This window comes from Pinus tabuliformis, chromosome 5_2 (assembly GCF_031772625.1).
Source record: "Pinus tabuliformis cultivar Carrire ecotype Pingquan chromosome 5_2, CPIR1, whole genome shotgun sequence".
Classification (NCBI taxonomy): Eukaryota; Viridiplantae; Streptophyta; class Pinopsida; order Pinales; family Pinaceae; genus Pinus; species Pinus tabuliformis.
The window spans coordinates 739,802,984-739,824,607 of NC_142306.1; the positions used below are offsets into that span (position 1 = coordinate 739,802,984).

General features: G+C 40.0%; 3 protein-coding genes across 7 annotated transcripts; 1 reads left to right on the forward strand and 2 right to left on the reverse strand.

Moving 5' to 3' along the window:
• The first annotated feature begins 453 nt into the window (after positions 1 to 453).
• Positions 454 to 6,288, forward strand: LOC149161356 (uncharacterized). The gene is made up of 3 exons (XM_089434852.1): positions 454 to 1,932; positions 2,068 to 3,387; positions 3,523 to 6,288. Exons 1-3 carry the CDS (start codon positions 454 to 456, stop codon positions 6,286 to 6,288), a joined length of 5,565 nt encoding a protein of 1,854 aa, XP_089290978.1.
• Positions 6,289 to 13,583: 7,295 nt separating this feature from the next.
• LOC149161357 (guanosine deaminase-like) lies at positions 13,584 to 15,021 on the reverse strand. 3 transcript variants are annotated; one of them, XM_089436963.1, is made up of 4 exons: positions 14,918 to 15,021; positions 14,484 to 14,726; positions 14,151 to 14,210; positions 13,584 to 13,828 (listed from the first exon to the last, which is right to left on the reverse strand). In XM_089436963.1, the coding sequence occupies exons 2-4, from the start codon at positions 14,497 to 14,499 to the stop codon at positions 13,590 to 13,592; spliced, it is 315 nt and encodes a 104-aa protein (XP_089293089.1). In that variant the 5' UTR covers positions 14,500 to 14,726; positions 14,918 to 15,021; the 3' UTR covers positions 13,584 to 13,589. The 3 variants fall into 3 exon arrangements, with proteins under 3 accessions (XP_089293089.1, XP_089293090.1, XP_089293088.1); XM_089436964.1 differs by lacking the exon at positions 14,918 to 15,021 and having other exon boundaries at positions 14,484 to 14,911; XM_089436962.1 differs by lacking the exons at positions 14,484 to 14,726; positions 14,918 to 15,021 and having other exon boundaries at positions 14,151 to 14,441.
• A 109-nt stretch (positions 15,022 to 15,130) lies between these two features.
• Positions 15,131 to 19,265, reverse strand: LOC149161358 (uncharacterized). Of its 3 annotated transcripts, none has more exons than XM_089436960.1 (7): positions 19,129 to 19,265; positions 17,289 to 17,773; positions 16,715 to 17,161; positions 16,451 to 16,512; positions 16,155 to 16,238; positions 15,894 to 15,996; positions 15,131 to 15,436 (listed from the first exon to the last, which is right to left on the reverse strand). In XM_089436960.1, exons 2-7 carry the CDS (start codon positions 17,721 to 17,723, stop codon positions 15,407 to 15,409), a joined length of 1,161 nt encoding a protein of 386 aa, XP_089293086.1. In that variant the 5' UTR covers positions 17,724 to 17,773; positions 19,129 to 19,265; the 3' UTR covers positions 15,131 to 15,406. The 3 variants fall into 3 exon arrangements, with proteins under 3 accessions (XP_089293086.1, XP_089293085.1, XP_089293087.1); XM_089436959.1 differs by lacking the exon at positions 19,129 to 19,265 and adding an exon at positions 19,012 to 19,096; XM_089436961.1 differs by lacking the exon at positions 19,129 to 19,265 and adding an exon at positions 18,384 to 18,797.
• Between the last annotated feature and the right edge of the window lie 2,359 nt (positions 19,266 to 21,624).

Below are 21,624 nucleotides of genomic sequence, written 5' to 3' on the forward strand. Positions count from 1 at the left end.
TAATTTTTTTTTTTGGTGTTTTAAATAAAAAAAGTAAGTTTAAAATTTTTTTATTTTTTATTTTAATCAATTTTGTTTTTTATTTTTTAAATAGAAAAATACATGATTCTTGAAAAAATTAATTTTTAATTTTAAATACATGTTTTTTAATTTTTTTTTTTTAAACATATATTTTTAAAATTTTTAGATCTTCTTTTTCTTCTTTCTTTCCTTTTTTTTAAAGTGTATTTTTGTTTTTTTAGTTTTTTTTTTTTTTTTGTTAATTTTACTAGTTTTTTGTTTTTATTTTTGTTAATTTTATTTATTTATTTTTTTTAATCTAATTTGTTTTCATTTATTAAGTAAGTTGTTGTTTGATAACCGCCTCACCGCCTCACCGCCTTATTCATAAATGCACACTGCCTATTACGTAATTTTGCACAAAGGAATACCTGCCCGATTTCGAGGTTTGCTATGGCTGCACGGCAGGGGAGGGGTGAAACCCCCTCCTTTCGGGATGTCATGGCGGGACAGTCCAGCACCAGCCGAGGGAAAGAACCGCTTCGAGATGACGATGATGGCACTCCAGTCATGGGGCACCAGTGGCAGGCACGGCTGGTGAACAAATGCCTTCCCCGGGCCCAAAAGAAACCCAGGTATGTAATCCCGAGTCACAAGTTGGAGGATTATCGCTGTTATATGCGTGAACATGCGTTGATTTGTAAATTCATTGGGTATTGGCCTTCTGAGCGGGATCTCCTGCGTTGGATTCAACAGCGATGGAAACCACGAGGCCACATCGATCTTAAACTAGGTGCAAAGGGGTTCTTTACGGTCATTTTTTCCAATTTACAGGACAAGGCAACGATGTTTGAAAACGGTCCTTATTTTATGAATAACGCAGGCTTGTTTATACGGTATTGGGAGGACAGGTACAACCCGGAGGCTGAGCAAATCAAAGCTGCACCGCTATGGGTTCGCCTCTTTGGCCTCCCTGATGAATTCTGGGATCCAGAAATATTAGAAGGGATCGGAAACTCCATAGGATCGTTTGTTAAGGTGGCCGAGACCACAAAGCGGGGAAAATATACTTCGTACGCTCGCATTTGCGTGTATATGGACATCTCAGCTCCCTTACCAGACTTTATTGAGCTGGAGTATCAGGACGAAATTTGGCTGCAACCTATTGACTATGAGCACATCCCGTTTCGCTGTCGCCGCTGTCATGTCTATGGTCACCTTGCCAGGGATTGCCCACAGGGTATTGACCAACCGAGGAATAATAACCCACAGCCTACAAAGGGAATGAATGATACTGCTCCATCAAGTGACAGGAAACAGGGGGATGCCTCAGGCTTTCAAGAAGTGCAACGGAAACGGCGACCACCTTCTGGGAATGTTAAAGTTCATAACCCGGTCCACAATACCCTCCCTGTCAGTCACAATCAGTACACTATTCTCCAAACAGATGTTGCTGAAGGCATTCAGGGTACGGACACCACCCTCATTGAACGGGATATGGAAAATAATGTCAGTGCACCGATGGAAATTATCAAGGATGGCAAGAGGAAGAGTCGAAGTCCAAGTCGGGATTCGGAAAGCGCTGACAAAACTCGTGATGATACCCCTATTGCTCAACCTTCAGAGGGCCAGGAAGCTCTCAAGGTAGTGGGTAATGAGGAGGAATCTATTCTTAAAAAGCTGCTTACTGAGTGGAAGAAATTGGATGAACGATTCATCCCAGAGAATGAGAAACAATTGTATAAGGAAACCTTTCAACGGTACAAGGAGAAGACGGCTGGTTGTTTAGACACGCGGCTGCTGCATGATGCTCAGGAAGGGGATAGCTTAGGTAAGCTCGGTCGGAAGAAAGGGCGACGCACGTTAAATGAATCAATTCAAGCCGTGGGTGAGAATCTGGTAAACTCTGGAAAGGTGATACCTCTGTCTGAGGTATTTGTCCCAAACCCTCGGAAATTTTAAATGATAGTATTAAGCTGGAATATACGGGGACTTAATAGTCGAGGAAAACAACGATATTTGAAGGAACGTATTATGAGAGATAAGCCGTGTATTCTGGTACTTCAGGAAACGAAAATGGAAAGTCAGCAGCTGGCGGTGGTTGTTACGAAATTGAAACTTGGTTACGAGGTTATGGCTCTAGATGCAATAGACACAGCAGGGGGATTAGCAGTGTTATGGAACCCAGAGGTGGTAATCTTCGAACATTGGTATTCTCTTCCACGAATTCTTTCAGGAGTGTTTCGGTTAGTCGGAATGGGGGAACATATTCTATTCACAGGGGTGTATGGGCCTCATATTCATCGGGAACGGCAGGGGTTCTTGCGGAACCTCCATACTATGAGGAACCTTTTGCCGTACATTCCTTGGATGATTGGGGGCGACTTTAATCTCATTCGCAATTTAGGTGAAAAGCGAGGAGGGGTTAGGCGAGAGGATTCACTCATGGAGGAGTTTAATGATTTGATCAGAGAGTTACACTTAGTGGATATTAATACTATCAATGGTGTACATACTTGGAATAATCGGCGTGGCGGCCAGCACCAAATTGCCTCTCGCCTCGACCGCTTCTTATTATCGGAGTCCATCTTAAATTGGGATGTTTTCATTGAATCCACCATTCTCCCGAGCATTGGCTCTGATCACTGGCCCATCCGTTTGGAGGTCGACATCAAGAGTATCAAAGGCAAAAAACCTTTTCGTTTTGAATCTTTTTGGTTACGAGATCCTCATTTTGTCCAACAACTGGAATTGTGGTGGAGTCAAAGCACTAGTCGTGGCAATGGCAGTATGCATACCGTTCAGCTGAAGCTTAAGGAACTCAAGCAGAAAATTAAGGATTGGAATCGCCAAGAATTTGGCAATATACACGAAGCTAAGCAGCGGTTAGAAGGTGCCTTGGAGATCTTACAGCAACGAATAATATTGGACGGGCGTGATGAAGCTACCAGCCGCGAGGAAGGCTGTCTCATAAGTCAGTTAGAGGAACGTCGTAAACAGGAAGAGATTTTATGGCGTCAAAAATCTAGGGTTCGATGGTTGAGAGAAGGTGAGCGGAATACAAAATTTTTTCACCAAACCATGATTCAGCACAGGCATAGGAATCGGATTTTCTCTCTCAAGAATGCTGCAGGGGAACGGGTGGTGGAGCAGGCTGACATCGAAAACACTCTAGTCGAGTATTTCCGGGGGGTTCTCACGGAGACTCAGCGGGATCGCCGGGAGGCTATTACTAATATCTGTCGACACATCCCAAGAACTGTTACAGCTGACCAGAATAGGGCATTAATGCGGGCCGTCACTCTGGAAGAGGTGGAAGAAGTTGTGATGAACATGCCTACAAATAAGGCTCCAGGACCTGATGGTTACACCATTGAATTCTTTCAGGCTAGTTGGAAGTTTATAGGGCCATACATCTTGGCAGTGGTGGAGGAATCCTGACTCAGACAGCAAGTAAGGCCAGCTCTAAATTCTACTTTCCTTACTTTGGTCCCTAAGACTCAGTCCTCGGATGAACCACAGGGATTCAGGCCAATAGCCCTATGTAATGTACTTTATAAGATCATATCGACTGTGATAGCGAAGCGCTTGAAGCCTCTTCTCCCCACATTGATTGCGCCTGAGCAGACCGGTTTTGTTGAGGGAAGGCAAATTTTGGATGGCATTGTGGTCTCCCAGGAGGTGATACATTCTTTAAAACAGAGGAAGCGACCAGGAATGCTCCTGAAGCTGGATTTATCAAAAGCATATGATCGTTTGCATTGGGACTATTTGCGAGCAGTCCTTGCAGCTTATGGTTTTGACCATCGATGGATAGTTTGGATTCTTAACCTTGTTTCCACTCCGACCTTTTCCATATTGCTTAATGGGATACCTACGACTTTGTTTAAGGCTTCACGGGGTATCAGACAGGGCGACCCTCTTTCGCCTTTCCTGTTCATCCTGGCACTGGAAGGATTAAGCAGGAAAATAAAGACGGAGGTCAGGATAGGAGGACTCAAAGGCATTCGATTATGGGGAGCTGACCTTGTCATCACACATCAGCAATTTGTTGACGATATAATGTTGTTTGGAGAGGCATCACTCCGAGAGGTAAGGGGTTTTAAGCGAGTGTTAGAGGCTTTCATGTCTGCTTCAGGTATGGCCATCAACAATGATAAATCTTGTACTTTCATTTTTAATACGCCTGCTGCTGTTAAGGTCCACTTAACTCGTCTGCTTGGCTTCCGGCAGGGTGAGTTACCCACTAGATATTTAGGCATACAATTAGATCTTAATTCATTGCGTATCAAGAATTGGCAACCTATTGTGGATAGGATTCGCAAACGATTGCAAAATTGGTCGTTTAGAATATTGAATTTCGCAAGTCGAGTTGTCCTTTTAAAATCTGTTCTGTTATCCATTCCTATCTACCCATTATCCATTCTGCCTGCTCCTAAGGGAGTCTTCTGTAAATTTAGGGAACTCTTTGGTAAATTTCTCTGGGAAGGGCCCAACCAGCAACGAAAATGGACATTGGTTTCATGGCAACAGATCATTAAACGGAAAGAGGAGGGTGGTCTTGGTATCAGGGATTTGGAGTTCGTTAATAAGGTTTTAGGAGCTAAGTTATGGTGGAGATGGGTGCAGGGGGGTGCGGATATATGGAAGAGAATCTGGAATCACAAATATCGTATGCCACATACAGTTGCAGGCCGCCTCCGCGTTGAAGACACTCCACGTGGATCGCACATTTGGGAGCTTGCCCGACATAACAAAAATTTGGTTCGGGACTTCGCATTTTGGGAAGTTCGTGGTGGAAATTTAGCACGTTTCTGGCAGGATGCTTGGCAGCAACGGGCCAAGCTGGAGAGTCACCCCACTCTGCATGCCTTACAGGCTGGTGCACATCAGGCGGGCCTTGAATGTGTTCAGGATTATTGGCGCCCGGCAGGGCCAAATGAAGTATGGCGTGTATGGAAGAGCCCTCCAGACTGGAATGTGAGAATCAATCAGGACATCCAACAAATTTATAGCAGGGAATTAGATACGCGGAAAATTCGGATCCGTCCAGGCAATGATCTCCTTCGCTGGGGGAAAGCATCGCAAGGTATGTTTACGGTAAAGGAGGCCTACTACTGGATAACAAAGGATGATGCCATGGTCGACCCAACGCCTTGGCAAAAACTCTGGCAAGCAAAATGGTGGCCCAAGGTGACAATTTTCGCCTGGTTGGTGTGCCGTGGTAGGATTTTAACGTGGGATAATCTCCAGAAACGAGGTATGATCGGTCCTTCCAACTGTTCTCTCTGTCATCAGGAATTTGAGACACAAGAGCATTTGCTGAATCGCTGTTTGTATATTCAAAGCCTGTGGGAGGAAATTCGGAGTCTTTTTGGTTACTTGCATAGAGACCCCAACAGTCTCAGGGGTACCATTATGCAATGGGGAGTGGGACATTTTCACAGTAAACTTGTCCGGAGGTTATGGAGTTTATCGTTGGGTTTTGTCATTTGGGAGGTGTGGAAGGAACGTAATCGCCGAATTTTTCAGGGACGCAGCTGCTGCGAGGCTGGCATATGGGAGGTGATCTGTAGGTCGCTGAAGGAAACTGTCCTCTCTGAATCATGGGCAGAGGAGGATTGGCAACTAAATATGGCTGAGCAGCGAATCTTACTCAAATTGGGCATTGATTCTACGATGCTATACCCTAACACTGATCGGCTTCGTCGACCGAGTTTGCAGAGCCCCAACTTCTTTCGCCTTCCCGATGAGCAGCAAATTAAGTTGTCCTTTGACGGTGCCTCCAAGGGTAATCCAGGGGAGGCAGGCTGGGGTGGGATTTTCCGTGATAGCCGAGGCAGGGCGCGTTGGGCATATGCGGAATGGGGAGGGGAGATGTCCAATAACGAGGCCGAGCTCTGGGGGGTCTACCATGGCCTTTGCATTGCGGTGAGGAATGGATATCATAATCTGGTTGTCGAAGGTGATTCCCAAATTGTTATCGAAATGCTGAGGAAACTGCAGCGGGGAAAACAATGGGATCACGTTGCCAAGAGCTGGCGGGTTGCTGCTATTATTCAGGATATTGAGGAACAGGTGAGGAGGGTAGATTACATAACACTTACTCATGTATTACGTCGTGGTAATCGCGCGGCAGATTATCTAGCCAATTGGGCTACTGCTGATTCAGCTCGGGTGTTGGATGGTAGTTGGGGCTCGATCCATGAGGATCCATGCTGGGTTGAGCTGGCAGTCATCCTCCGTCAGGATAATGATGAGGCCATGGGGGGTGAAAGGACCGTCTAGCATCCGCCATATAATGATCAGGGGGCGCGAGGAGTGGCATCATAAATATCTCTGCGGTGGGATTCGGTATGAATTTGGAAACCTACCCATATGGCAGAATAATTTATTGCCGACATGCGCGGAATTGCCCTTCTCAAGGTCGACGGCAGTGTGGATACAGTGGTGGGTATGTGGTGGCATCGGGAGGACACACTGCTCATCATATCACAGTTCTCATCCCGCGACGTGTACTAAAGACATTCCTTACCATGACGACGGAGGGTGGTGGACAGGTATCAGCCTCCATGCAACCGGTTTGTTCCGCCGCGTTTATATAAGACTTGGTTTCTCAACGTCTCGGCTATATTTCTTGAGGAATTTCCGTATTGCTTTCTCTGCAAGTATGGCTGCACTTCGCTCTGAGGGCCGACGAACGCGCAGTCAGGGGACGCCTCTGGGGGAGCAGGGGAACCAGGCCGACGATGAAGGTTTGCGCTACATACCCGTAGACCTTTCTGATGCTTCGGCTGATCAGGCAGGAGAGAATTCTGGAGCTGCATCCCGACGCCTGCCCTCGGGCGGTAAGGTCGGCAAGTGGATACGGCGTTCTGGGTCCTTAGGTGGTGATGAAGGTGTGGACGATGATGATAGCAGCCCTGCGGATGCTGACGACGAAGTGGTTCGTAGTGGTCGTGGTCGCGGAAGAGGCCGGCGGGGCCGAGGACGTGGCCGTGGTCGAGGTCCTGCCCGCGAGGAAGGCGACAGAGCTGGAGTTCCGGGAAGGGGGCGAGGAAAGAGGGATATGCGTCGTAAATTGGCTGAAGCTGAGCGTGCCTATCTGCATGACACTCATCCAAAGGTTCGGCGGATTGTAGACCATCTCGAGGAGGAGGCCCTGCAGGAGCAATCGGATCCGGAGATGGCGGATTGGGAGCATTATCTCCCTGACCCTGGCCACTCCAGGGGGCGGATGTCACTATATAAGCAATCTCTTCATGTTTATTGGGGTCTCAAGCGTCTGCTTGCAAAGTCTATGGAACAGGTAGCAGCAGAGATGGTGGACATTGCCCAAGCCAATTTGAAAAAAGAACTGCAGAACATCCAGATTACTCTTATGATGCAGGACAGGAAGCTTGATAAGTTAACTCAGCTCATTCGCGATGCTGGCATTGCTAAGGTGGAACCGGATCTCCAGCCACAAGACATGAAGCAGTAGCGTCTGACGGTTCTTATAAACCACTCTTTCCGTTGGTTTTGTTCTCCTTGCGAGCTGTTTCATTTTAGTTTTGGATGCATAGTCTCGCAGTTTTTGCTTAGTATGTTATGGCTGAACAGTAGTATTTTCTTTCTTGTTTAGACACTCTGATCATATACTCACCTGGACATGCCTGATTTTGGAAGTTTGCCTGGTTTCCCTTCGGGGCAGGTGTGACGGAATTTATCTGTACATAGTTTCTCTATTTTTATATTAATGAATCATACCTTAGCCTACAAAAAAAAAATAATTTGTTTTCATTTATTTTTTTATTTTTTTCTTCTTTTTTTTTAATGTTTTTTTTTTTAATTTTTGTATTTTGACTTACTTAATTATATATATATATATATTTTAAATTATGGTTTTGCTTTGTTTTTTTTTTTTCAAATTCTTTTATAGTTTATTAGAATATATATATATATATATATATATATATATATATATATTTTTTTTTTTTTTTTTTTTAATGACTTTCTTGAAGTAATCAACATTTAAAAAAAAAAATAAAACAACTTAAAAATTCTTTAAGTAATCATAATTAAAAAAAAAAATGGACAATAAATTTTAAAGTGTGAAAAATAAGTCCTCTAAAAAAAAAGGTATGATGTATAACGCGTTGCATCAACACGTTTCAAAATCAGCATAAAAATCACTAACATTTAAAAACGAATATTTATATTTGATACATAAGAATATTTAAATTGTCAAAAATATGCTCCAAAAAATAAGTATTGTATTCTGCATCACCACTTTTCAAAATCGGGTCATGTTTTTACTACCTCTATGAAACGGGTAATCGTATCGGTTATTTAAAGTGCCAAAAACTATGTTCTAAAAAAAATATGTGTATTCTGCATCGCCCCTTTTCAAAATCGGGTCAATTTTTTGCTATCTCTACGAAATGGGTAACAGTATCAGTTCCCGTTTCAAAGTTTACATTGTTCACAATGCAACGTGCAACGTTAGACCATGGTTGATTTACATATTGAGGAAATCTTTGTCATAATGCGATGTTAGACCATGGTTGATTTACATATTGAAACAATATTTGTCACTATGCGATGTAAGACCATGATTGACCATGGTTGATTTTCATATCGAGACAATTTTTGTCATAATGTGACATTCGATACCATGGTTGATTTACATATCAGGATAATCTTTGTAACAAGGCGACATTGGACCATGGTTAACCATGGTTGACCATGATTTATTTTCATATCGAAACATTCTTTGTCACAATGTGACATTGGGCCATGGTTGACCAAGATTGACCATGGTTGACCATGTTTCGTTTTATAAAACATGGATGACCATGATTTTCATATGGAGACAATTTTTGTCATAATGCAATATTAGACCATGGTTGACCATTGATTCTTACAGGTTGCGTGGTGATAAGGGTTTGATATTGTCACCTTTTAATAAGTGACATTGGATCTCCTAACTTACTATCGAGCCTATGTGCCTGTGTCTAACCTGCCTTATTGAGTTTTTTGGTTCCATGACTAATCTCAAAGACGCCAAAAAAAAAATGGTTGAAATTTAAGAGCTACTTTATTTTGTTCGAAAACTTTAAAGTACATCAGTTAATATTGGGCTGAGGCAATCACCAAGCATAAATTAATGATGCATTAACTCAAGCGTCATGGTCATATTAACAATTAGACATGCAAAATAATCCACAAAATTAAACTCAACCGACTTTACTATTAAGAAAAATGTTTTCTCTCAAAGAAATCTTAATCAATTCAGAGAAAGGTTAATCTGATTAAAAATCAGATTCTACTTTAACAAATATGATAGAAGTAATTTTGTTATGGTTGAGAGATTCATGCTATATTTTGACCAGAGTAACAATAATCTATTTATTTATTAGATGTTTTAGGGATGGGAATAACTTTGTCATCCTCGGGGACGGTGGGATTCACGCTACCTTTTGACCAAAGTAACAATAATTTATTTATTTATTACATATTTTAGGTTTATATAAGAGACTAAATTCATGTTAATAGTTTTGAGGTTTATTAGATGATTTGAGTAAGTTTTTAAGATATAACATATTTATATTAGTGCTTTTTTGGATTTATTAAATGGTTTAAATTTTTTTATGCATAGAGGATCATTATAATTAAAAATACAAACGATTTTCTCGATCAAAACAATCCATTTGACTCGTAGATTTCATTAAAGGCAAATTTCAAGTTTTACATGTTTTCTCCTGAGGGGAGCTATGTTTCTTTCAAATATTGAACCAATTAATCTCCACCAATATTCTTCGATAAAGATATTTGAATACCTTTAAATTTGAAGGGAAGACTTAGGATTATTTTAATTATTAAACAAATTCACAAACTTGATGACCTTAATATTGACAGGACAATGGATGACTTTAATATTGACACAACAATGAATTTACTCTAGGTTTCTTTCAATTCTTTATCAGATTGGTTCCCATGTAACTTCGTTGATAAATAAATTGATATAAGTGGATGCATTTAAGATTGTAATTTTGTTTCCAGAGACCTTCCATAAAATCCACAAATGAATCTAAATAATAATAAATATAAAAACAATAATCAAACAAATCCTACTCTGGCTAAACCCTAAACAATTGGCAAGGGAACCTTGCTTTTGCTGATTACTCTGTTGCCTAGGAAGAGAGAGATTGTTTTTCACTCAGGCAGCACTCTGGTAGGCCAAATCAAGACCGCTTTTAAAAAAAGAAGATCTGAAAGTTCTAATCAAGTTTGTTTTTCTACGGATTTGAACTGATATAAAAACTGGTAAGGCCTCAAGGCCTCATGAGGTCACAAGTCTCTGCCAATTTGAAATTAAAGCCATAAATTAGCACAGTAGCCTACTATTTTCATAACAAACCAAAATATATGATCATAGTGTGCCCATCTGTAATTTGTTAGGGTTCTAAAGGATGGGATGATGAATAATTTTTTTATTATTATTATGATGTGTTCACATCCAGATGTGTGGATAAATAGGACGTATTAACCAAAAGCCTCACCGTTGTTTATAAAAAGTTCACAGGAAGGTCCATACAAAAATTCCATGCCATGATCCACGCTATTATACTCTCAATATTATTTTTGGTGCTCCATGCTCCGATCGATGGATGTACGTAGGCTTTTTATGCACCAGATACATTATCTAAGATTCACAAGAGTTTTGGAAAAAAATTCATCACCTATAATATGCAACACTATGTATTGTTTACACGACCTTACTATCACATACAACTCTGGTGTATCAAAACCGAAATGATATTGAAAAACTAACCTCTACCCAAATGCACATTGAAAAAAAATTGTAGATGTGAGAAACTCTATATGGAATCCGTAACAGAGATTAAAAAAATAAATCGATGTGTTTTTTCACAGCCTTGTTGTATTATACATCCTTACCATAATTCCTTATACCTTATTATGTTCCTCTGGTACCTGTACTTCATTACATGGAATGATTTCAGGGACTTGCCAGACTTGAAACAAAAAGTGAAATCGGTGGAATAACAATTGCAACCTCCTCCAAATGAATCAATCGATTAATTGCATAGATCCCTTCACGCTGCATCCATTCATTCGCCCTGCATCCAGTGAAGTGCAAGGAAGGCTCTGCCACGTTACAAGCAACGACTGTATCGACGCACATTCAACCACAATATGGAAGAGAAGGCGTAGCCGTTGACGACTCTCTAAATTTTCCAGGCGGGTTCAATTAAAAAAATAACGGGGCGGATTCTTCTTTTCCGTGAGTCTGCTCTTGCTAAAATCATAGGAACTTAGTATACCTGACTTGCAGGTGATTGGTTATACTCTTGGTGTTATAGTGGCAGCTATGAGATTTGATCCTTGGTCTCCCATAGATTAGGCCTCACAATTACCGATTCACCATGTGGTAAAACTAGCAATTGTCCCAAAAGGTACAAAGAGAGGCCGATAGGATTATTAAATTAGAATTGTTGAATTTCTCTTAAAGAGATGTTGGTTCAAGCCTAGAAGGAGCAAAGAGATTTGATGTTTGGAGTTCTATTTTTTTTGGACACCATATTCCTTTAAATACAACTTAATTTTTTAGAAAAGTTCAAGCCCAATGCAGTTTTCCATGCAGACATACACTTAAATCGCTACTGGGCTTATGATATTTACTAATTCAAAGTAAACTGGTATACAAGAGAATGTACCAAGCTAAACCACAAGTTACACATCTTTAGACCTGAAAAAGTACGTAACAATGGTTTGGCAAATCAATAGCGATATCATAATTGCTTTTCCTTCCACATACATACAATTGCTCCAAAGGGGAGTGCAAAAGCAATCTCCTATAAAAATGGACCTATATATCTAAAAACAAGATCTTAGCCATGAGGAAAAAGAATAGAAAGGTCTGAGGACCATAAAGGCACAGCCATGAGGATATCATAGCCTACTGGTGCTGTCTGATGAATGAACCGTGAAGGGGGAAAGCTCTGGTCCGTGACAACTGCTTTCTTTCACACAACTACCGAAGGGAGAAGAGAAGCAAACAGGACATATAGAATAAGGCTGGAAAGAAGAACTCAGATCAGCTCTGTGTATTAAGACAGCAGCAAAATCTTACCACCAAAACCTGCTAACAGAGCCTTTTGATATCTCAAATCCCGATAGCAGACTAAACATGGGTCCTCGTCCAGGAAGAACTGAGATCAGTTGTGTCCTCAATGGAAATTGGTAAGGGCCCCAGGCCTGTTGGTTTCCCTATTGATTTCTACCAAAAACTGTGGCACATTATTAGTAGGGACCTTTTAGCAGCTTCTGACTAAACATGGGTCCTCGTCCAGGAAGAACTGAGATCAGTTGTGTACTCAATGGAAATTGGTAAGGGCCCCAGGCCTGTTGGTTTCCCTATTGATTTCTACCAAAAACTGTGGCACATTATTAGTGGGGACCTTTTAGCAGCTGCTGAGGAATCTAGGGTGTCTGGAAAGATACTGAAGGATATCAATTCACCTTTTTCTACACACTCAAAAGTAGAAAGTAGAAATGGGGAAAGATTTTATTTAGGTTCATCCAAAAATAAAATAACAAAGGGGATTCAAGCAAGAACCCTCCATACAAAACAAGGGGATTCAAGCAAGAACCCTCCATACAAAACAGTACCCAGAAGAACAAATGTGTAAGGAAAACAGTCAAGGTTTTGAATTCAGTTTCAAATTTTAGAATAGAGAAAACAAAATAACTTATGAGTTCACTTGACCTTCACTGCCAATTTTGGTTAAGAAGTAATTCAGCGCCCAAAGATCATCCAATTGTACACAGTCTCTCGTATAATTGTCTACAACCTCTAAAGTTCTCCTAATTGGATAGTGGTACCGGTGTCTAAGAAGAGTGACACCCTTGCATATCTCATGAAAATGATCAAGCTGTCCTAACACAGAGAAAAACTACAAAACAACCATCATGTGACTTGCTTAACAGACATGAAACTTACATCAGAGATTGATGGGTTTTCACATATCACTTTCACTGAAATAGAGAAGAGATGGCGAGAAAGACTTGATATTATGTATTTTTTTTTTTCAATAAGTATGGTCAGCCTTTTTTTCCTTAGTTAATGTCCATGTGGATAACAATACTAAACTTCACTGTGGCTATCCTATTATGTATCCTTTTTTTACTTCATTTCATGTTATTTTAGATTGAACTTTGGCATTTTCTAAGAGTTGCGTTTGCACTCCCACATTGTACTCATATTAATTGTATCCTTCAGTCTCATTGACCTATGCAGAGACCTAATTCCCAAACGGGTTAACCATCACATACATTATCCAGCTGCGAACTCCGGCATGGCATATCACCAACAGAAACCCATTGGGCAATGTACAGCAATATTTTGTTGGCATCTAGTGTTATAACCATGGAGTAATTTTATGATCAAATATAGGTTTTTTTCCCATCTGAAAAATTAAAAAATGGCGAATGAGAATTCTTTCGTATTCAGATGAGTTGAATACCGGAGTCTCTCAAGCCATCAATGAGGGACTTAACCTTCCCGTGGTAAATCTGTTCCCTCTTCATGAAGACTGAGACTGCGGGGATGTCCTAGAAGAGGAGACGCTGCCCCAATATTTTTCCGAAACCTCTGCATGTGCAGTGGGATCCATGTTCTTGAGAACCATGTTGTGACAACTCGCAATAACCTCATCATTATGAACCACGATCGCACCAAAAGGCCCACCATGGCCACAATTAACTGCATTGTGTGCTTCTTCAACAGCCTTGGTCAAGAATTTCATATCTCTGTCTTGAACAGCTGAGCAACAACAACAAAAAACAGGAAATTTAGGAAGCAGATACGAGACTCATTTGAAGAGCTGCTAAAAAATTTGTCCACTTGAAAAGCTGCTAAATAATTTTCCCCATCCATGCCTCGTGGCTTTTTCTATTGTGGATTAGATTTCAAATCGCAGAATTCATCTTTGAAAAACAAAAGTTTGTCTAAAAATCCGTAAAAGAACATCACTCTGCAAATTATATGCAGATTTCTGCACCGATCTTCATGATCCCAAATAGAACAAATCCATTGAAAAGTAGCATAAAATATTGTTATCAAGCATAACCTAGCAAAATCTGACCTTCATGATGACCTGTATATGCCGATGCTGCAGAAATGGTCCCATCCTTGGATTCTACAACTGCATCAGAAAACATGTGATAAATTGTCATAACAAGGTCCTCCTATTTCCTCATTTCTTGTATTGAAACACACTGTTTTCAGTTTAAAGAATGGGTATTTGCATATTATATGTGTTTGGGTTTGTACGTATATCTCGTCTAATAAGGCACTGATGGGTGTGTGCACACATGCCCATCACATAAACAAGCTCGAAAACCAGAAACGAAAAATTATGTCGGAATAAATTAACTTTCAGCGAAATAAAAAGGCAAGAACCAGAATGCTTGCTTACCATTGGCTTCTTCCATATCAATGATTCAGGTGACCAAGAAATCAAATTGAACTATAGATTTCAGACAAAATAAAAACTGGGTCGCTAGATTATCAATGCAGGAAGCCCAAAAAGCTATACTGCAACCACGCTTTAGTCTTCCACATTTACCCAAATCTGCACACTCACAGACACCCAAAACAGTTTGATGCCCCCACAACTTGCACTCGCATTCCTTATAGATGTATTAGCCGTCTTCTCTACCTACCCCAATTGGCAAAATTGCGTTCAGAAACACAGAGGATAATGCATAGGAAAAAATAGGATTGTAATGGGTCCACCGGATCCCAGTTTCAGATACGACCCACTGAAAATAAAATGGAAAAGCTCCTGAAAACAAGTGTCCCACTAATAAAACTTATATGAAATATGAGAATGGGATCAGAGAATCTTACCTCCCAAAATCAACAAAGGGACCTGAAACACGAATTGAATTGATGGTGTAATACGGACTGAGTTTGTCATGTATAAAAAGTTCGCGTGGAATTAAAGCGACTCGCAAGGAGGACAGTACAAGATGAGAAGAAGATTGGAACTTTTTTCCTTCTACGATATGTCTTGTCCTGTTTTCACCTCTCAGCTGCTCCTATATAGTGGGTATGGAACCCCAACGACCATCACCGACCAAGGGTGACCACCTCTTTTTCCCTTAGTAGTAAACAACGGGTGCGCCCAATTCCAATCGCAATTCCAAGGCCTGCACCGCTTCTGTTGCATGAAGCCCATGGAGATCTAACTTCCAAATGTCCTTATGTTTTTCATTTCTAATTTGAAGAATATCTGCAGCTGCCTTAGCATTTAGTTTATCTGCAGCCAAATGTTCCTCTTTTGATTTTAGAGAAATATTCCTAGCAGTGCTGTGATCGCCTCGCAAATAAGATCTTTCAGCTTCCCTTGAATGTCGATTTGCAGCCCTGCTTGAAAACAAGCGATGATAATATATGTTCATGCCTTCCCAATTATCAGTAAATTAAATCAAACATAATATCAGCATAATACTGTTTATAGCAACTCTGAATTCACTCTGGAGTGATACTTAGTAATGTTTAAAAGCATTGACATTGAGAAAACAAATAAATTCAAACCAAACACAATAAAATATACCGCTTTCCGTTTCTCTGCTCGCTCATCACATCTAAAACTGAAGCTAATGCCTGAGGCACCATTGTCGATTTGCAGCCCTGCTTGAAAACAAGCGATGATAATATATGTTCATGCCTTCCCAATTATCAGTAAATTAAATCAAACATAATATCAGCATAATACTGTTTATAGCAACTCTAAATTCACTCTGGAGTGATACTTAGTAATGTTTAAAAGCATTGACATTGAGAAAACAAATAAATTCAAACCAAACACAATAAAATATACCGCTTTCCGTTTCTCTGCTCGCTCATCACATCTAAAACTGAAGCTAATGCCTGAGGCACCATTGCCTGATCCGTCCTTCAAAGCTTGGGTTGGAGTTGCAGTTCTGAAACTCATTAAGAACAACACACATGCAAAAGACAATAGCAAGCTACAAACAAAAGCAATTATGCCAAAAAAGATCAAATGGCCATACTGCTCACTGATAATTCAACATCATATTACTGTGTTTACAATCATATAATTTTACAAATGGAAGGATACGAGGAGCCAACAGAACAGCTGTCTTCCTCCTCATCATTCTTTGAATCTACATGTGTGGGAACCTTTATACTTTGCTCATGCACCCTGGAAAAACAAGAAAAAGTGTTTACAATATGTTTCCACCACTAAATCAGATTAAAGAGTTATTTTAATATTAAATTCCAGGCAATAATGTTTTCCAGCACAAAACAAGCATAAGTCTTGAAATACAAAACAAAGTACTACTTTCTGGGCCTTCTTTGTTCTGGCCAAAATATGCCAGGAGATATCAGACAAACAAGGATGAAGTGACTTACTTCAAGCTCTCAGAACGCAAAGATTTTCCAGGTGTTTGGGTCGAAGCAGTTCTCACAACCAACTAACAACCATAAAATAAATGGTGAGGATGTGTACTAATTGATATGCCGAGCACATATTAAAAAAATTGTAACTATGTATACATTAACTGCAATGTGCCCATCACAGACACCATCAAAATAATCAAGCTTTACACCCCCCTTCATATTTCCTTAATAATTTTTAAAGGATAGATCCACCAAGCCTGCTTTGATCATTTTTACCTGTGTCTTTTTGGAAACTGAGGAAGATGTGATACTATTTGCAACGGTACGCTTATCTTTGCCCTCAACAATTTCATTATCAGCAGGTCGAACTCCAGTAAAAGCCCTTTTGTCAGTTGCCAAAGCAAATGGCTGTGGAACAGTGTAATTTGACCTTGCAGATCCATGGTTAACTGACCTACGAAGGGGATTGTTTGAAGCAGGCAACGTGGTTTCGCCTTTATCAGCTTCCGATACCTCTACCGTATTTTTCTTAGATTTTGAATTTGTATCTATAGTATTTCTGGTTGTAGCTTTTGGGTTTCCCTTTAAGAAAGTACTTGATTTCTGAGAATTTCTTAACTTCTGGTTCTGAGATTCTGTAGTTCTACCATTTTCTGGGACAGTGGAGTTAACCTTCTTTGATTTCAACCGAGTAGAAAGTGGATTGGATACCCTTTTGACCCCCTGGAATAGAATCAGATATTGCATTATAATGGCAATCTTTCATTATGCTTGTTTTTCATAAATGTTCATTCAAAGGAAATAATCATTCAGGATGAGCAAAAAACAACACATGCAATGGTGAACATACCTCAGTAGCCATTGGATTGTTTTCTGTTTGAGGATGCTTTGATGCGTCATCTCCTTCAAGAATTAAATTAGACTGCTTCTCCTGTTCAACAGACATATCCCCAGTCTGGTTCGAACCCCCATTTGCTATTAAGGTCACTTCAACTTCTCCTTCACTTTTTCTTGGCAATTCAGATTCAATCTCCTCTGCTAGAGTTGGATGTTCTTGAAGCCCATCCATTTTTGTGCTTCCCATGTTTGTGTCTGCATCTTCCACATTGTTCTCTTTCCTAGACTCCGTTAAATCTGCAGAGAACTGAGAGGACGGATCATCAGACACAGTACCATTTTCATGATGGCCATTCGTTTGCTGGAAACTCTGATTTATGTCCACATCCTGCTCTGCAGCCTCTTCATGAATTAAGGTACCAGAAGAAATGTCTACTACTCCATCCATCTGTGCAGCGCAAAATCCAGCACAACAATTCTATTGACCCAGTGATGCTCCTGGCAAGAAACGGATACCGTAAGGTTCAATACTGGTAAGGAAAAACAGCATAAAAAGACCATATTAAAGGGATGTACATCTAGCTAGTCTTCACACCGAGATTCGATGTCAGAATTAAGAAAAGGATGATTGCAGATATCAATATCTTCAAAATTTTAGTAAACAATTCTGGAGTCTGGACCTCGATCAATAGCCCATAAAAACCGAGATTCAGTGTCAGAATTATGAAAAAGGATGATTGCAGATATAAATATCTTCAGAATTTGAGTAAACTATTCTAGAGTCTGAACCTCAATCAATAACCCATAAGACCTTGAAATTAGATTCAACATACAAAGTAAAGGCTTAAATAATTCCCTGCATAGAGAGTTAAATGTGCAATGTGAGTGAAGCAGTAAAAAGATTAGTTTAACATCAAATTTCTCACTACATGGCTCAACTCATGCAAATCAGGCAACCAAAAGGGTAATCAAGCTGTGAAACTATCAGATGTCAAGGAAATGAGATAGTTTAAGAAACACTAGTATGCTTAAATACATTTGACCAGAAAGGTTTAGTAGGTAAGCAAAATGAAAATGAAAAATTGTCTGCAGGAGAGAAACATCAGACCTAAGCTCAAGCAGATCTTCAGATCCAATTGTTCTACAAACTTCTAAGCTGTTGATTTGGAGAGAGACCAGGGTCACCAGGACCGCTATTAGCGAAATCTTAAACAGATAGGCTGTGATGCTGTGATGATACAATATTTGCAAGTGGCCGAACTTACATTTGATCCCTGAGCTTCACGAGCACAAAATTGGAAACAATACTGCCCTAGAAGTTTAAAGCTGCTTCCGTAATGCCCATGAGAACAAAAAATTGGAGCTACATAATTTTGAGATATACAACCTAAAGGGGAATAGCACCTGTCTTCTGGATTGAACCCTGGTCAACTTGGCAAAGACATTCATTCCACCGCCAATTACAAGACGATTTTACATTCTTAACTACATTCCGATTTCAAGCTTCTACTTCCCATACCAGCGATCTGAATTTAACGGGGCTAATGCATGGCAGCACTGGGGAAATACAATGGAACGCGACCCAACATTGCAAATCAAAACCAAACAAATTTGCAGCAACACATCGACATTCCCAACGGTATAAACCCAAAACAAATCGCATTAATAGATCAATTCAATGAGATGATTAATAGAATTCTGCGAATCAGAGTGACCAATATGAATGCCAATATTACCTCTAAAATGTGGGATCTATTCAACACAGCAAAGGATCAGAATGCCATTGAAACGCTCATTGGATACACCTTAAAAAAATTCAATGGACTTCATGGAAATAGGCTGGCAAAATATACCTGAGCATCCACAATGCTTCCTTTCGATGTTTCAAATATACATCATCTGAATCCTCCCATTCTGGCTCAGGGGGAGCAGTTGGCATGTGTCCTCTTGAAACTGTCACATGTAAATTTTCAAAACCCAAGGACTCAGGCAATAGAGGGCCACTTCCTTCAGAACTCTGATCAGGTAGAGAATTCTCAACAGCTTCAGATGCATCAGAGGGATCTGAATTCTCCGGCAACGTCATCACAGCCATAGACTCCAGGGAAGCAGAGGCTTGTTCAAGCTCATAATTAACAGCCACTAAAACATCCTCTATCAGGCTCTCATCAGCCCAACCATACAAGGCCTTCAGTTTCTCTACTGCAACCTTTTTCTGATTTGCATCATCTGTCACGCCCTGCAGCATAACAGTGCTAGCCAGGGTTGTATTAGGATAAGGATCAATAAATTCCTCTGGCCTAACAGCAACTTTTTCTATTAATTGAGAAAATCCTTTCCAGGGTTTGCCTCTAGAATCTCTCAAGCCATCAATGAGGGACTTAACCTTCCCGTGGTATTTCTGTTCCCTCTTCATGAAGACTGAGACTGCGGGGATGTCCTAGAAGAGGAGACGCTGCCCCAATATTTTTCCGAAACCTCTGCATGTGCAGTGGGATCCATGTTCTTGAGAACCATGTTGTGACAACTCGCAATAACCTCATCATTACGAACCACGATCGCACCAACAGGCCCACCATGGCCACAATTAACTGCATTGTGTGCTTCTTCAACAGCCTTGGTCAAGAATTTCATATCTCTGTCTTGAACAGCTGAGCAACAACAACGAAAAACAGAGAATTCAGGAAGCAGATACGAGACTCCATTAACAAAGCGCGTGAGCTCTGAGAAATTTTGACCCCCTCAAGAATTGCAGGCTGAGAACAGACCTCTAAACCCTATCGAATGCAGAGGGAGGAGTGAGTTTGTGCAGACAGGTGCATGCACCTGGACTTGGGATTGTGCTGCACCGAAGTGGTGTACTGGAACTCCGGCGTAAAATGGGTAACAACTGACTGTAAAATCGGCTGCAGAAACCACTCTGCCAGGTGTCAGTCTGATAATCAAGCCTGAACAAATACTAAGCGAATTGCCCATCCCTCCAGGTGTCAGCATGAGGAACAAAGAGACGACGAAAGTCTCTTTCAAAGGAAGGCCTATCGGCCTAAAAATGAAAAATAACATGAAACTTTTTTTTGTAAATCGCTTCATGCCCCTCTACCGAGAGCCGTAGATATGCTTCTCAGATGAAGCATATTCTGCACATAGTTAATCTGGCTCATTCAATTTTTTTATTAAAAAAAGTCAACGAAGACTTTTCCACTCTAGATTGAAATAGGGGAGCCTTGACTAACTATATTTTTATTGTACTGTGTAACTAGTTCATTTTGCTATGTTGTGTCTATTTTTTTCAACGTGATTTCTTAGAGTGTTTTATTGATTTATCAAATTTATAAATCTTATAATTAGTCAAACAATATTAGGAATGTCTTTCTATCTCTTTGCAATTGTACAATTTGATTAGATTAGAAAATGAGAGAAAACACTTTTACGCATAGCATTTACATTATTTTGATGATCCAATTTGGTATAATTTACAAAACATATATTTGAAGAACATGATCAAAGTATAAGTGATGCAATGTTATTAGACTATTATACTATATGTTTCTTGAAATACATTTCTTCATTTATTTGTAATGCTTTGGCATATTTATAAAAAAATTGTTATAAATAATTTCTATCAAAAAGGGTTTGTCACACAAAATTTAAACAAATTTCTAAACCAATCATTAATATGTAGAATTCAAACAAATTTGTAAACCGAATTCTTATTTGAATAAACGATATATGGAAGAGTGCGACATAACTTACAACATATTTTGCATGTATACACACATGTATATTCCACAACATTCCAATATGTTTTTTTTTTATTGTACCGAGAAAATTACAATATATAACCTTTAGCATATACTGAATTTCAAACTTGATTGAGAAAGTAGGAAAATTTGGTAACAATTTCTTTATTAATAAACCATAGTTCCTGGAGGTTGACACTTCTACTAATTATGTTGCGAGAATGGAAGTCTGATTGCTTCGTTCATGTTTTTTAAGAGCTCCTCTAATAATGTTCTTACAGTGTCCAATTCATCTTCCAGCCACCCAAGCATTTGCTAAAGTTGCAATATATTATCCATTAGCGTTAAAATATATTTGCTAAGCATTAAGATATTTTGGCCTAGCATTGAGATATCTTGGTTCTCTGCATATGCCTCTTCTTGTATGTTTTTTCCATTGATTCGTTTGACCATTTGTCTTGTTGTTGGTATTGTAATAGTAACAACTTAATCGCGGTATTCTAAGTGGCAGAGCATCACCCCCCCGTTTCAACAACAATGATACCAACAAGACTTATTACGCAAATCCTGATAACACTTATCAATTTCAGAAGAAACGAAGCAAGCGAG

What these genes read in the sequence shown, in the direction of transcription:
- LOC149161356 (XM_089434852.1), top strand. Translation starts at nt 454, where the DNA reads ATGGCTGCACGGCAGGGGAGGGGTGAAACCCCCTCCTTTCGGGATGTC. An exon ending in AGGTGATACCTCTGTCTGAG is followed by an intron (nt 1,933 to 2,067) that starts GTATTTGTCCCA and finishes CTGGTACTTCAG; the next exon opens with GAAACGAAAATGGAAAGTCA. An exon ending in ACACCATTGAATTCTTTCAG is followed by an intron (nt 3,388 to 3,522) that starts GCTAGTTGGAAG and finishes GATGAACCACAG; the next exon opens with GGATTCAGGCCAATAGCCCT.
- LOC149161358 (XM_089436960.1), bottom strand. Translation starts at nt 17,723, where the DNA reads ATGGATGGAGTAGTAGACATTTCTTCTGGTACCTTAATTCATGAAGAG. An exon ending in CAGTTTCCAAAAAGACACAG is followed by an intron (nt 16,513 to 16,714) that starts GTAAAAATGATC and finishes TATGGTTGTTAG; the next exon opens with TTGGTTGTGAGAACTGCTTC. An exon ending in AGCTGTTCTGTTGGCTCCTC is followed by an intron (nt 15,997 to 16,154) that starts GTATCCTTCCAT and finishes AATGAGTTTCAG; the next exon opens with AACTGCAACTCCAACCCAAG.
- LOC149161357 (XM_089436962.1), bottom strand. Translation starts at nt 14,241, where the DNA reads ATGACAATTTATCACATGTTTTCTGATGCAGTTGTAGAATCCAAGGAT. An exon ending in ATATACAGGTCATCATGAAG is followed by an intron (nt 13,829 to 14,150) that starts GTCAGATTTTGC and finishes GTTGTTGCTCAG; the next exon opens with CTGTTCAAGACAGAGATATG.